This window comes from Drosophila albomicans, chromosome 2R (genome assembly GCF_009650485.2).
Source record: "Drosophila albomicans strain 15112-1751.03 chromosome 2R, ASM965048v2, whole genome shotgun sequence".
NCBI classification, from domain to species: domain Eukaryota; kingdom Metazoa; phylum Arthropoda; class Insecta; order Diptera; family Drosophilidae; genus Drosophila; species Drosophila albomicans.
Window position 1 is genome coordinate 9157616 of NC_047631.2, and position 14609 is coordinate 9172224.

General features: G+C 43.1%; 5 protein-coding genes across 5 annotated transcripts; 2 read left to right on the forward strand and 3 right to left on the reverse strand.

Annotated features, from left to right (window-relative positions):
- Positions 1–102: 102 nt before the first annotated feature.
- Positions 103–1602, reverse strand: LOC117575360 (uncharacterized). The gene is made up of 2 exons (XM_034259525.2): positions 448–1602; positions 103–383 (listed from the first exon to the last, which is right to left on the reverse strand). Exons 1-2 carry the CDS (start codon positions 1520–1522, stop codon positions 196–198), a joined length of 1263 nt encoding a protein of 420 aa, XP_034115416.2. The 5' UTR covers positions 1523–1602; the 3' UTR covers positions 103–195.
- A 2656-nt stretch (positions 1603–4258) lies between these two features.
- Positions 4259–6880, forward strand: LOC117576795 (vacuolar protein sorting-associated protein 33B). Its single transcript, XM_034261855.2, has 4 exons — positions 4259–4356; positions 4422–4522; positions 4584–4917; positions 5141–6880. Exons 1-4 carry the CDS (start codon positions 4300–4302, stop codon positions 6590–6592), a joined length of 1944 nt encoding a protein of 647 aa, XP_034117746.2. The 5' UTR covers positions 4259–4299; the 3' UTR covers positions 6593–6880.
- A 38-nt stretch (positions 6881–6918) lies between these two features.
- On the reverse strand, positions 6919–8220 carry LOC117576796 (uncharacterized). The gene has a single exon (XM_034261856.2). It carries the CDS (start codon positions 8109–8111, stop codon positions 7044–7046), a length of 1068 nt encoding a protein of 355 aa, XP_034117747.2. The 5' UTR covers positions 8112–8220; the 3' UTR covers positions 6919–7043.
- A 73-nt stretch (positions 8221–8293) lies between these two features.
- Positions 8294–9021, forward strand: LOC117576797 (mediator of RNA polymerase II transcription subunit 28). The gene has a single exon (XM_034261857.2). The coding sequence runs from the start codon at positions 8401–8403 to the stop codon at positions 8965–8967; it is 567 nt and encodes a 188-aa protein (XP_034117748.1). The 5' UTR covers positions 8294–8400; the 3' UTR covers positions 8968–9021.
- Positions 9022–9054: 33 nt separating this feature from the next.
- On the reverse strand, positions 9055–14582 carry LOC117576794 (transcriptional regulator ATRX homolog). Its single transcript, XM_034261853.2, has 4 exons — positions 14381–14582; positions 11632–13910; positions 10683–11567; positions 9055–10622 (listed from the first exon to the last, which is right to left on the reverse strand). Exons 2-4 carry the CDS (start codon positions 13856–13858, stop codon positions 9541–9543), a joined length of 4194 nt encoding a protein of 1397 aa, XP_034117744.2. The 5' UTR covers positions 13859–13910; positions 14381–14582; the 3' UTR covers positions 9055–9540.
- Between the last annotated feature and the right edge of the window lie 27 nt (positions 14583–14609).

The window sequence follows — 14609 nt, forward strand, 5'->3', positions numbered from 1 at the left end:
ATTTCTATTTTCTTAACTTTGTTAATCTACCAAATGTTAATTTTATCAAATGTGGTTCTGATAAGGAACATCGCAAATATCTTTGATGATAAGATAGCAAGTAACTGACCTAGTAGAAGTCAAAATTTATTGGCAAATTTCAATGATGGAAAAAATAATATTTATATTTATATATGAAAATAATTTCATAGTCAATTAATCAAAGTATCCGCGTTGAGCAAAGCGTTTTAACAAATTTCGAGTCTCTTCAACGTAACCTTCAATCCGGTAAAAGTTTTGCCTTAACTCATCATTTTCTCGCCATTGAGTAACGTCGTCGAATTTTTGTTTTCCCGACTTAATGTAATACCTTAATGGCAGGAAAGTGGTCAGCAGAAATATTTCTGTAATAAAGGTAAATATTATCACTTATACCAAATGTTCGTTCAATCGCACTATTTATCTTACCCAAATGCTTCTGCCGGAAATATTGTTGTTGGAATTTTTCCAAGAGCGGTGATTCTCCCTTGTAATTAATTTTCTTCAAGGTATCAGTAAAAATAGAAAAATAAAAGCGAATCAATTCCTCAAGATGGTTTTGCCTCTGATCGGGAGACAGCATCTGATAGGTTGCATAAATGATATCATTTGGCATTGAACCCACATTGCTCATTTGGAAATCGATAAGCATACAATCTTCCGCAACATTTGTAATTTTATCATGCTTGAACATCATGTTCCTGATGTAAAGATCTTCATGGCAAAGTACATAATAGGCATCATCTTGACGATTCTCACGATGCTCAACAAATGGCGCCCGAAAATTTTCTACCAAATTCTCTCGGATCTTTTCAAGGCTCGGCTTATAGGCCTTTAAATCAGGTACTTCATCCAGCATTCTGATGAAAAAATCAATACCGTACATAAAGGGATCTTCCGTAATTTTTGGTAACTCCATCAAACTGTATTTGAATTTTTGAAATACTTGTGGTTGTTCCTTGAGCATCTTAAAGCTAACAGCATGCCATTTGGCCAGCTTCGAAAAAGCTAGACGCACTTCATCCATGGTGGGCTCCCGATCACGCACGACAATATAGCCCAAGGGAACCAAATCGTCAAAAATCATCACTTGTTGTGGTTCCAAGCTGTGATAAATGCAGGGAACACACAATGATGTGTTATCGCCAGCTTCCCGAAGTACAGCTTCGAATTTCGGAAGGACTTCCGTGTACATGCCAATCTCCGTGCGAAAGATGTGCGACTCGCCAAGTTGCTCCTTCTTGAAGCCCTCCACTTGTGGCATCGTCTTAACGATCAGCGACTTAGATGCATTTCCCTGCTTGTTTGTGTATTCCACAACGACTCGAAACATTATGCTTGCATAGTGATCTCCCTTCAAAGTCGCCGGTGAGACTTTTATGGTTTTTACCGCCAGTTGTTCATCACCCTCATGTTTGCTCAGCACCTGCTCCAAAAACTGCGTATTTAACCAGGAAGGCGCCTCCAACTCATCCGTAGTGAATTCATTGTTTTGGTCCGTCATTGATAAGATAGTGTTAACAATTACGAGTATGTACAAGAGACTTCTCAGCAATGTAAAGTAATGGAAACTTTTCAGTCAACTGGTGCCAGACATCGTCACGGGTGGCAAATTTCGACACTCGACTCACACCCGTACTTTTAAGAGTGCGAGTGCTACTCGTGCACTCGCAAAACGAGTGAGAGATACACACTTATTCAAAATCATGCGAGTGCTGCGAGTATGAGTCATTGTCATACTCGAGCCCATGATACAATAACACAAGGTAGTCTCGTCGGAAAAGCTGCCCCTTATAGACAGTAGAGCTTTGCGATTAACCCTTCAATTGTGCATAGGGTTTAATTGTTCCACTATATTAAAAAGAGTTGAAATGTTTTTTATAATTTAATTTTTAATAGTTTAGAAGTTGACAGTAATCGTTATTTTTGTTTTTGATTACTAATTATTTTGTTCAGGTTCTTAATTCTATCATAAAGTTCAAATATATATATAATATAATTGCAATCTGACATTTTTGTCCTGCGCAAGGGTTAATCTTCACAAAAAAAATCGTCCGCGCACAACCTTTCGCTTCAACAAGCACGAGCGCACTGACGATAGTGGCTCGAAGCCGAACGTTAAGGCACGCGACGAGACTACCTTGTGTTATTGTATCATGCTCGAGCCTTTCTTGTACTCGCCTATTCGGCACCCGATCATTTTAGGCACTCGGCTTGTACACACTTGTGTCTCGCGGGTGGTTGTTCTTCGTGCAACCGATCATTTTAGACACTCTTGACGAAATGCTCTGACACTCGCGAGTGTTTTGCTCAGACACTCGCGAGTGTTTGATCAGACACTCGCGAGTGTCTGAGCAAATACTCGGGTGTTTTTCCCCCACCCCTATTGATGCTTGTGTGTCGCGGCTCGCGGGTAGATTTTATGACTTTTGACTTCTTTGAATGATTTTTGGGTGTTTTTTTACTTTGACAAATGGTCAAATAAAATATCAGGTGGTTTTTCCTGAAATTTATGGAAATTGCACAAATTTGCAAAATACCCTTTTGTAATTATATAGGCATTTACAATAGTGTTATAAACAGTTAATAAAATTTCTGATTTTCCGGTTATTGATGAATATAAAAAACCCAAAAACTCATAAAACAGGTAAAATTTCACTTTACAAACCCCGGATTTTCCACATTTCCTATTGAATTATAATATTCATTAGGTATGAATGGGCGTTACATTTTGTCGGGTCAGGTCAGGTTGGTAAATTTAGTTGTTAAACCTTTTGGAATTTTTTGAAATTCTTTACCTAAAACAATAAAATCATAAAAATAACAAGAACAATACGAAAAGCCGACGGCATTTCTTGCATCTCAATATACATACACACAAACGTACATATGTATGTACATACATACAATCATGCCGGTCCACCCATAACCACCGGCACCGGCTTTACCCGAGTGCATAGAATCACCGATCGCAAATTGCCGAGTATGCCTCGGCACTCGCACTCACGAGTGTAAGGCTCGCGAGTGTAAGGCTCGCGAGTGGCGAGTATGCCTCGGCACTCGCACTCGCGAGTGTAAGGCTCGCGAGTGGCGAGTGTGCCTCGGCACTCGCACTCGCGAGTGTAAGGCTCGCGATACACTTATTGCTCATGAGTATAAGGCTCGCGAGTGTGTGTATTTTTGGCCACTCGCACTCGCGAGTGTAAGGCTACCGAAAAGGCACATGAGTAACGGGTGCACCCGTTGAGTGTGTATACCCGTGCCGTTCTCTGACTGGTGCTACAATGATCAAAACAAAGCATTTTATCGATTCTGGCCAAAGCTTTTCTTGTAATTTCACAAAATTCATGGTTCAAAGCTTTCCATACAATGAAGTTATTTCACCAAACCATGATACAATAACACAAGGTAGTCTCGTCGCGTGCCTTAACGTTCGGCTTCGAGCCACTATCGTCAGTGCGCTCGTGCTTGTTGAAGCGAAAGGTTGTGCGCGGACGATTTTTTTTGTGAAGATTAACCCTTGCGCAAGACAAAAATGTCAGATTGCAATTATATTATATATATATTTGAACTTTATGATAGAATTAAGAACCTGAACAAAATAATTAGTAATCAAAAACAAAAATAACGATTACTGTCAACTTCTAAACTATTAAAAATTAAATTATAAAAAACATTTCAACTCTTTTTAATATAGTGGAACAATTAAACCCTATGCACAATTGAAGGGTTAATCGCAAAGCTCTACTGTCGATAAGGGGCAGCTTTTCCGACGAGACTACCTTGTGTTATTGTATCATGCACCAAACAAAACAATTTGAAAGCTTGCAAACAAAAAAGCTTTATTAAATACACTACAAGCACTGAATTTCACATTGCATACGAGCGATAGGTAAAATCACAAATCTTGTTGGAAATTTAATCGGAATAATACAATAATTGTAATTTATATAAAATTAACCAATATTTTGCAAATATGCTGAAATTTACACCATAATACAAGTAGACATTTCTATATAAACGATCATGATTACATTATAATATATATATATATATATAAAATTAAATAAATTTATTTAAATTAAAATTACATCATAATACAAGTATTATGCTAACTATTATTTTTCAACTTAATTGGAAAAGTGCAAATTAAATAATCCCATTTACAAATCAAACAATCGTTTTACTGTAAGCGATATCGATAAATGGTGCAAGATACTAATCGATACATTTTGCCAAAACAGTTGTTGACAACAATCAACAATTTGTTGATGCCTTCAAATGGATGTGACGCTGGATAAAAAGCTGCAAGGATTTCAACTGGTTGCCCAGGAAAAGGTGCGTGTGCATCCATTTAAATAATATCAATCAAATAAAAAAAAAATGATTGTGTGGCTGTGCAGTTGCAGGCCATACTATGCTCAATACCGGGCAAAAAGGAACTAATCTTGGAGCCTGAGCTTATTAAGCCGCTGGAACATGTTTGCACCGCCTCCTGGCTAAAGTAAGTCTTGCAATACGATCTACACATTCTGGACACTGGCTACGAAGTCTTCAATTTGCAGGCTGAAAGGCATTCAGCGCATTTACAAGCTCGATGCCAAGCAACGTGTGCCGCGAGATGCTGACCAAGTGCACATCTACATGATACGGAGCACGCTGGACACGTATCAAACGCTACTACGCCAATTACAGCCGCTGGCCATGTCATCCATGTCGTCTAGTGAGTCACCCGATCTGGCGTTGCGCATGTTTCACATAATCTGTGTGCCCAGCTGTTATGCCTATTTCCATGCGCTGCTGGAACAGGCGGGGCTCTGGGGTCTGGTGCAGCTGCATCATTACAACTGGGATTTCATCTATCTGGATCATGGCGTGCTGAGTCTGGAGCTGCCCAATGTGAGTAATTAGTAATTAGTAATTGTTAAGTTAATTGTCTCGACTAGTTGAATAATCAACGACCCCAAATTGTAAAAGCTGAGAGGCTCAAGATCCTACTTGTGCAAGCTTACATAATTTAATCGAGTACAAATGACGACGAAGCTATGGAACATATATACTTTACTATAATATAATATATATTATACTATATAATATCTAATTTGTATATTTTTAATTGCAGCTATACGAATGCCTTTACCTCCAAGGAAATAGTTCAGCCTTGCCTGCTGTCGCTCAGAGTTTGAGACTACTGCAAATGATTTGTGGACAGCCTGCGCTAACGCTCACATTTGGCAGCCACTCGGCGCAGCTGCTGCACGAACTGCAAGCCCTGGGTCCAGTGCCCCAGGCACTAAACCCACCAGACTTTGGCGCTTGGCTCATCATTGATCGTGACAAGGATTATGCATCGACGCTGCTTACGCCAGCTATTTATGCTGGCCTGTTGCTCGAGGTATTTCAATTGCGCGCTGGAGAAATCAGCATTGATAATGCTAACAATAAAATAAGCAGCCAGAAGGTGCAGCTACTCCAGGGAAAGTCCGAATATCCGCCCAAGTCCAGCAGCAAGCCAAGCAGCATTCGCCTTAATAGCGCCTGTGATGAGTTCTATGGCGAGAATCGCTACAAGCACTTTGCCCAGGCAAGTAGCTCTGTACGAGCACAGGTCAAGACCTTGAGTCTAGAAGTGCAGAAACTAAATGACTTGAAGCTGGAGGAAATGCACGATTATGTGGCACGCAAGTTGCCCAAGCTAACCGAGCTAAAAGCCAAAGTGTTGCGGCACCTGAATGCGTCCGAGATTGTCATAAAAATGTTGGGCAACTTTCGGCATCTGCAGACACTAGAGGAGGACATCTTGAACAATGTTTCACGCAAACGTCTGCTTTCCGAGATTGATATGCTACTGACAACTGATGGACAACGGTACAACACGTTGCGTCTGCTGTGCCTACTGCATTTGTGTGTTGGAGTTGCGCCCGATGAACTACAGCACTTCGCCCGCAACTATTGCAATATGTTTGGGCATCGCGAGCTCTGCGTCTTTCAGCAATTATCGCAGGCCGGACTTTTGCCTGCCTTGCAACCGGAACGCAAGAGTTCAACGAAACTGCTGTCGAACTTGCCGTTGCCTAAGTTCCAGCAAACGGAATTCCAGGCTAACGCCAATCGTCTTAAGCTGCTAGCCTCCTCTGCAGATGCCGAGCAGGCAGCTGCCGCTGGCGTGGACGCCGCAGCTCGAGCTGCTTCCAAAACCTGTCCCAGCTTTGTATTCAACGGCACTTATGTACCTCTAATAGCGCAACTGTGTTCCATTCTGCTCAATGCCAGCAACGCCGATCAATTGGCCACCAAACTCGCCATGATCGAGGGCCTGCAAATGTGTATACCTGGAGGACAGACAACTACTCCTAAAGCCTATGCGGCACACATCAAGACAGCAACAGGCGAAGCCAATGATGTGTTCCCTCTGCGGCTGCGTAACTTGTTTGTGTTTGTGGTAGGCGGTGCAAGCTATGCAGAAATTGCCGCCTGTGATTTGGTGGCCAAGCTGACGAATGCCCAAATAACTGTTGCATCTGATCAACTTTTAGCTGGCAGCGATTTAATCGCAGCGGCTTTCAATCACTGAATACATGAATCTACTACTATTACTGACATGACAACTATTTCTATTCTAAAAAATAAAATGTGGTATTTTGAAATCAGAAAATCATAAATCATGTATGTATTTAATAGATGATTAATTGAATCTATATCAAGCCAGCTTGCTTGATTTAAAACGACAAACTGGTTCATGTCTTTCATAAGCTCTGACTATCTGGATAGTAAGCAAGACAGACTGACAGGTTTATCAATAAATCAGGAGAAAGAATTATAAATATATAATATATGAGAAATGGTTAACTATTTGTATTTTTATAATAAAATGTTGTGCTTTATTTTGAATTTATCCATTTAATAACTTAATGTATAACAACTGGTTTGTTGAGTTGAAAAACATGCTTCGTATTGAGCCTCAACTTATTCACAAAAATATTATCTATAAAAACGAAAAAATTTTAAATATTTTTTTAAATAAATCATCTCGATTTTCCACCAGTCATGCCAGGCACACGGTACAAGAATTCGCCATCGTCATCGTAGTAGGCGTCCTCCACACGATATGTGGCACCCTCGCGATATAACTTGCGTGGTATCACAATGCGGTCCTTTATCCTGCTCATTTCGTACTTGCGCTGATCTGCCACGCTGACAACTACTTCACTGGGCTCGAACTTCTGCACAAAGTTGGGCAGGATGCCAGTGCCGCTGGGATTGGGCAATGGCCTGTCTAGGTCGGGATTTTGTTGGGGCAACAGCTGGAGTTCTTTAAGCTCTTGCAGGCGCATTTTACGCTTGTTCGTCACCTTGTCTAGCAAATATGTTTCCTCATCGCCTTCGGGTCGCTTTGGACTCTCGACTCTCTGACCAGGCTTGTTCAATGCCACCTGCTTTGGTGTGTTCTGTCCATTTCCCAGCAGCGCACGAAATTCATTTGTTTGGGGCACTGGCAGTTCAGGACGTGCTGGCCACTGTTCTGGTGACAACTGCTTTAGATCCTGCTGGCGACGTTGCGCAAACTTTTGCAGATGCTGCAACAGCTCTGGCGGCACGTCAGGACATTTGCCAGCTCGCAATTGAGCCCAGTTGCGCATTACGCCGGCGTCGTGTGAACGAATGCGTTCCACATTTAGTGGTCGCCACTTGGAGCGCAGCAACTTTTGCACAACTTCCGGTGTTACGGGAAAACTCTCAGCTAAGCGCTCAATATTCCATTCCTCAGAATCACGTTCATGTAGGAGTCGCATTTGCTCCTTTTCCGCGTAGAGGAGCAAGTTAGGTAATTTGGCAGCTCGAAAGTATTTGTGCTTGATCATGAACTGACGCACCCGATCGCGGTTTTGGTGGCGTTCTGCTTCGTGTTGGCGATATGTGCGACCGGCGGACATAAAATCCGATTCCATGTCCGCATAATCCTCGCTAGCTTCGTGATTTTGTTGTGATTCCTGCAGCTGGTAGCTATTCCCGGGATTGGCCCGACGCGGTACACGCGCTTGAAGCGCCCAGTGAGCTGTGCAGAAATTCCGAACAATGAGTCGCGCACTCATTATAAATATATTTTTTAGTTTGTTATTTAATTATTGCGTTTAGCGGAATAGAGAGACAGTAATAATATTCCATACAGCGATTAATCGATAATTTAAAAATATGCAAGGCGATGTTTATAAGCAACGATATAAAATACTAAATTGCTATAATTTTAAAATATCGATACACCTTCTTTATAGTTCTCCCTTCCCTAATATTAGTTGGACGCCGTATTTTGCGATTCGCGAATTACTTAAATTGGTTTTTGTGTTTATACTACAAAAATAGCACAATAAAAAAAATAGCAATATGTCCACACCAAATAACGAAGCCGGTGGCGGTAACTTAATGGACGAGTTCGAGGAAGCCTTTCAAGCCTGCCTGCTCTCGCTAACAAAACAAGAACCTAACTCCGGCACCAACAAGGAGGAGATCGAATTGGAAGTGCAAAAGACAACAAATCGCTTCATCGATGTGGCACGTCAAATGGAAGCTTTCTTTCTGCAAAAAAGATTTCTCGTTTCCACACTTAAGCCGTACATGCTCATCAAGGACGAGAATCAAGACCTCAGCATTGAAATTCAACGTAAAGAAGCCTTGCTGCAGAAGCACTACAATCGTCTGGAGGAGTGGAAGGCATGCTTATCCGACATCCAGCAGGGCGTACACAATCGTCCCACACAACCTATGATGGCGGGGCCTTGTCCCACCGGCATGCCACCAATGGGAGGTCCTGGACCACGTCCTGGCATGATGGGTGGCATGCCGCCAGGTGGAATGCCGCCGGTGGGGCAGATGCAGCCAGGACAGCAGCATCTGTTGCAGGCGCAGCAAATGCAGCAGTTACGTATGATGGGAAAGCTGCCGCCCAAGTAAATTAGTTAGTAACTTTAATCCTAAGTCAAATTTTAATAAACTTATAAAAAACAATTGTTTAGTTAATATTTGAATTAAAAATGAGCATTATGTTTATCGTATTCTGTGCCATTTATTGTTATTCTTCTGCGTGTGTAGTTAAATTTTGATTCGACCTTTGATGAAAGATCCGTATATAATAGCTAATATATCTAGGTATTATTACTCATACATATAATAATGTTCGTCTGTTTTGTTTTTGTTTACTTTTGTGGTTTGTCTGATTTTGGGTATTGGTATCGGTATCTAATATAATTCTAAATGTATTAGGACAGTTTTTAACTTAAAGTCAGGCATACAAACTATATATATAATTATATATATGGGCTATATTTATGTATAATTGTGTGAGAAAACAAAGCGAGTTCGCGCGACTCGATTTAGGTTTCCAATGAAAAGATATCCATTAACTAACATTAAATCGAAATCGAAAAAAAACCACACATGTGTGTAAATGAAGTAATCGCTTTTGCTATCCATCCAAACTCAATCAGTGTGCGCATCATCATTGTATATTCCTCTGATTTCCGACATCTAATCAATTTCGTATACCTTGTCCGCCTCAAAGCCCGTTGCATTTGCTGCGTTTGGCGCAGCAGCAGCTCCATCTACCGCTTGTCCAGTGCCTTGATTGTAGCCCGCCGCCGATGGATGCTGATTGGCATAAAGCAATGGATTCATGTACATGCCGCTGGGATGCACGATGTGCGTGTGCAGCTGCAGCAGGTCCTTGTACATGGTCGGATCTCCATTGTTCATCTCATTGTACAGTTGCTGCAGATAGCTAGGCACTAGCTGTATAACCTGATTCTGAGTTAATTCCGGATGGTCTTTGGATATCTTCATGTTCAGCAACTGCAGCAGAATATCGGAGCGAAAGCCAAAGATCTTATTGGAGGTCACACTGCCAGACGCATTACCAAACTGACTGGCTACCGTCGCTCCAAAGGCGTTACGATCGTAGCTCATGTACTGAGATGCTTGGACGGCACGCGTCTTCTCTGCCTCGTACTCGGCCCAAGCGGACTTGCGCTCTTCTTCGGTCAGATTCTCGTGCTCCTCCTGTTCGAGCAACGAGTCGTGCTCGTGGTACTTAAATATCAGATTCTCATGCTCTGTCAGCAGTTCGGCAAACAAACGATCTTTGGGCAGCAAAGGCATTTCTCGTTCAACGCTCGGCTTCAGCTCATACGTGTACAATTCCATTAGATCCGTTTGATTGTAATGCCTAGAGATTTGCTGCTCATCGATCACACGCTTAGCCGTTGCCTGCTTGGCCACCTGACGTTCGTAGACCTTCTGCTCCATTGTGCCCATGGCAATCAAACGATAAATGTAACAGGGCTTCACCTGACCGAAACGATACACACGAAAGATGCTCTGAGTGTCATGTGAGGGATTCCAGGAGACATCAAAGATGACCACACGATTGGCAGCCACTAGATTAATACCCAATCCGCCAGCACGTGTCGAAATGAGAAAGAGACGTGCACGTAAGTTGGTTGCATTGTTGAACTTCTTACACATCGCTTCACGCTGTTCCACGCTGCATGATCCGTCCAGACGAAAGTAATCCTCGCCAGGTGACCAGCAGCCCTTGAAGTTACCCACATCGCCTACATCAAGAATAACATGAAATCAAATGTGAAGATTCAATTTTGTAATTTGAAACTCACCCTCAAACTCGTAGCCCTTGGTGTTGCTATCCACCAGAGAGAGAAAATGCTCGATGACATCGAGAGATTGCAGGGACTGCGAGAAGACCAACAGCTTGTCACCGATGGCCTCGCACTGTTGCAACAATCGCAATAGAATGAGTAGCTTGGGGGAATGATTAACGTTGTTCAACTCTTTCTCCTCGACAAATGGCTTCCACCACTCGGATGGATCATCCTTCTGCACAGCTGGTCCGCTCAGCAGCTCCACATCCGAATCGCTATCCACCATACCAGAGCGTACACCATTGCGGGTCTTACGACTCTTGACTTTGCTGCCGCCAGCGGCATCGTTTGAAACAAGCGTTAAGCTAGCATCCGACTTAAAGGACTCGCCGCTGTCCGATGAATTCGAAGCGGCGTCCTCCTCCTCGGATTCGTCACATATGAAACCTTCCATTTCATCGGAGTCATCGTTGCTGAGCAGACGCTTAGCAATAACATTGTCGCTGTTCACGCGCAGATTCATCGGATGCGTCCAGATGCGTCGCAAGTCTTGAAAATCTTGAAACAGTCGCGCTCCCTTGCCACAGATATCGGAGCTGGCCTGATCCCGATGCGTGGTCATGTAGTAGCCATACAGCTGCTGCTGCAACTCTGACAACGTGGTGTACACCACATATTCGTGCTTGGGTGGCAAATAAGGAGCCAGCACTGAGTAATCACGCCGTTGAATGCAACCCTCGAGCAGCTTGTGCAGAATATGCGACCGATGCTTCATCAGACGCAGATCGCGGTCTGTGGAATCAGTGTACTGGCCATTGCTAATGGGATTGACAAACCGATTCATATACTCCTTGTAGGTGCCCAGCAGATTGGGCTTCACGAACTGAATCATGCAATAGTCTGTAAACAGAATAAAATATTAGTTAGATTCAATCGAAAACAAGCCATTTATATGCCAACTCACATTCTTTGAGATTGTTTTGGAGCGGCGTGCCAGTGAGAACAATGCGCCGTTTGCTGCGCATCCGGGTAACCGCTTTGCTAATCGAAGTCTTCTCGTTCTTCAGCAAATGTCCCTCGTCGCAAACAACTAGATCTGGCCCCGGATCAACGAGTGCCTGCTGCAGCTGCTCGCGTTGCTTTTTGCGCAATCCTTTGGCCTTCTCGTTGGCCAGAATGCGATACATATCATAGCCCAGAATGCAGACGCCGCCCTCCTCGAACCATTCGTGCAACTTGAAGATGCGCGTCGGTTTATCCTTGTATTTGGAAATGTCATAGACCTCAATGTCACGTCGATGAGCAAATCCCATCCAATGCACAAACTCCCGCGCCCAATTGTTCACAGTGCTTAGTGGTGAGATGACCAACACACGTTCCACGCCCGTGCGTCGCGTATTGATGAGCAGCGTGTGCGACAAGGTAACCACCTGCAAGGTCTTGCCCAGACCCATGCAATGGGCCAGAATGCAACCGGAGCCGGAGTTCTTCTCGCTCTCCTTTAGCGTCTCGAAGCAAGCATCCCACATGAACTTCACGCCATCCACCTGATGGGGTTTCAGCTTCTTCAGCAGACCCTTGTCCACTTGCAGTAGCGCCTTCTTGGAGTCCTCGTCGAAGTCGAGCACTAGCTCGTTGATTTCCACACTCTCAGATTTCTCAAAAATTCGATTATAGAGCTTTTGGCGCTCCTCGATGCGTTTGCGTCGATCATCCTCCTCTTTGGCCGCCTCCTTGGTGCTCAGATCCAAGTCTTTAGTTTTGATAATTTTACGAATGTGCTTGCGCTTGTTCTTGTTCTTCTCATCGTCATCGCTTTCGCCGCTGGAATTCTTTTTAATTCGTCTCCGTTTCTTTTTATTTTTCTTGTCCTCGGGTTCAAAATCAGATGAATCATTTGCAGAGCCACCCGCATCCTTTTTGCCCGCAAACGTGCGACGTTTGCGTTGCGGCATCACCTCGCTGCCGCTGCTATGAGCAGCCTCCTCTTCAGCCTCAGCTTCGACATCGGATTTGTTTTGTTTATCGTCGCTATCTTGTTCCGATTCCGCCTGATCATCTAGTGCATCTCTGTAATCAGAATCGTTGTCGCTATCACTGGCGCTTTTCTCACGTCGATTGCGCTTTGAAGTGCTCGCTTTTTCCATCTCTGTATCTGTGCTCATCCTTCGCTTCGAATCCGATTTCTTTCCGTTGTCGATGTCGTTGGAGACTTCGACTTTTGCTTCCGGTGCTTTTGTTGTTACTTTTTCGGCTGTTTTTGCTTTAGCTGCTGCCTTGCTTGTTGTTGTTTCGACTGTCTTTGCTTTTGCAGCTGCTTTGTTTGTTGTTTTTTCGGATGCTTTGACTTCTGGTTCGGCTTCGACTTCGACTACTGTTGCTGTCGGCTTCGTAGGCAGCTTCGTGCGCTGGATGCGCACAACACAACGACGCAGCGTCCTTTTAATTGGCTCCTCGTTGAGAGTGCTGCTATCGCTATCGATCAGCAGTTTGCTGAGCAAACTCTTCTTATTCACCGGCGGCTTCTTTCCACTCACTTTTCTCTTCGTCTTGTTATTGGAGCTGGTGTTGGAGGATGTTGAATTGATGCGTGTTTGACGAGCTCGTATTGGATTTCGCACTATGATGTCTTCTTCATCCGTGTCGTCTTCACTGTCACTCAGCTCTACAATGGAAACGTTATTGTTCCGGCTGCGACGTGACGATCGAACACTGAGAATCTTTGAGTCTGAGTTTGCTTTTGGCGTTCTGACGTTCGCCGAGTTGCGTGTTGATCGAGCGTTGTTGCTGCTGCTGTCCGGCTGTGCCAAGAGTTTCTCTAGCGGCACAATGCTTATTTTAAATGCTGGCTTCTCTTCTTTCTCTTCTACAATACTTTGCTGTTCTTGTTGTTCGTCAGCAGAGTTGCCAACTTCGTTTAATGCATCTCCGTTACCAATTGTGCTGTTACTTTTTTTGCTACCAGATTTTGTTTCATTTGTTTTTGTTCTTGAATTCTCTTTGACATTGTTGTCTATTTTTTCAGATTGCTCAGTTGGTTGTCTTCTTTTTGTACTTTTGCTGCCGCTGCTGCTCTTCTTCTTCGAGCTCTTGACGTCGCTGTTGCCGTCGCAGTCAGCGTCCCCGTCCGCTTGATTGATCAAAGAAGTTCCAGCAATTGTCTCCCGAGAATCTGTCTTTTCCTCTCCCATAGGTAACGGTGTATTCGTGCTTCCTTGCTACGCGTCCCAATTTTAAACAAAACTATAAAAAGACAAATTTGTACAACGAAGAAAATTTAGATACTAACACATTTGCACATCTATATATGTATATGCATATAATTGAAATCAATGCAACAAAGTGTTTATTCCAGCTGCATATTTATTGAGCGTCCGCTTTCGGCGTTTTTGTTGCGCTCTGCTTCTTCTTTTTTCTTGGAGTTTTTTCTTATTTTTTTTTTTGCAAAACTCATCGGCTTTTTTCTAAGCTAATGCTATTAGCTTATTATTAAGACTGAATTATCCGAGCATATTTACTTGCATAAAGAAAATTCTAATTTATGCGCTATTCATAATTCAAGAAAACAACACAAAAAACATCTTAATTTTATTAAATTTTCAACATTCCGCCGCCGCGCTTTTTGGCACAGACGCGTACCTCACACACACATGCACTAAACTTACACGCACACACGCATGTATTATACATACACAGGCAGAGGTGGCACTCACCGATTGCAATTTTTCATTTGCGTTCTGATTTCGCATAGATCTTGCACCTTGCATCCATTAAATATATATAAACAAATATAATTACTAACGACAAAATGGTTTATGTAGATTAAGAAAACGAGAAGCAGTGCGCTGCCTACGCCGCCGCTAAAAAATTTATTTGCTGGTATACACAGCACACAAGCACACAGATGTTGTTAATGGCCAGGGCAACTCTAGTGCCGACATT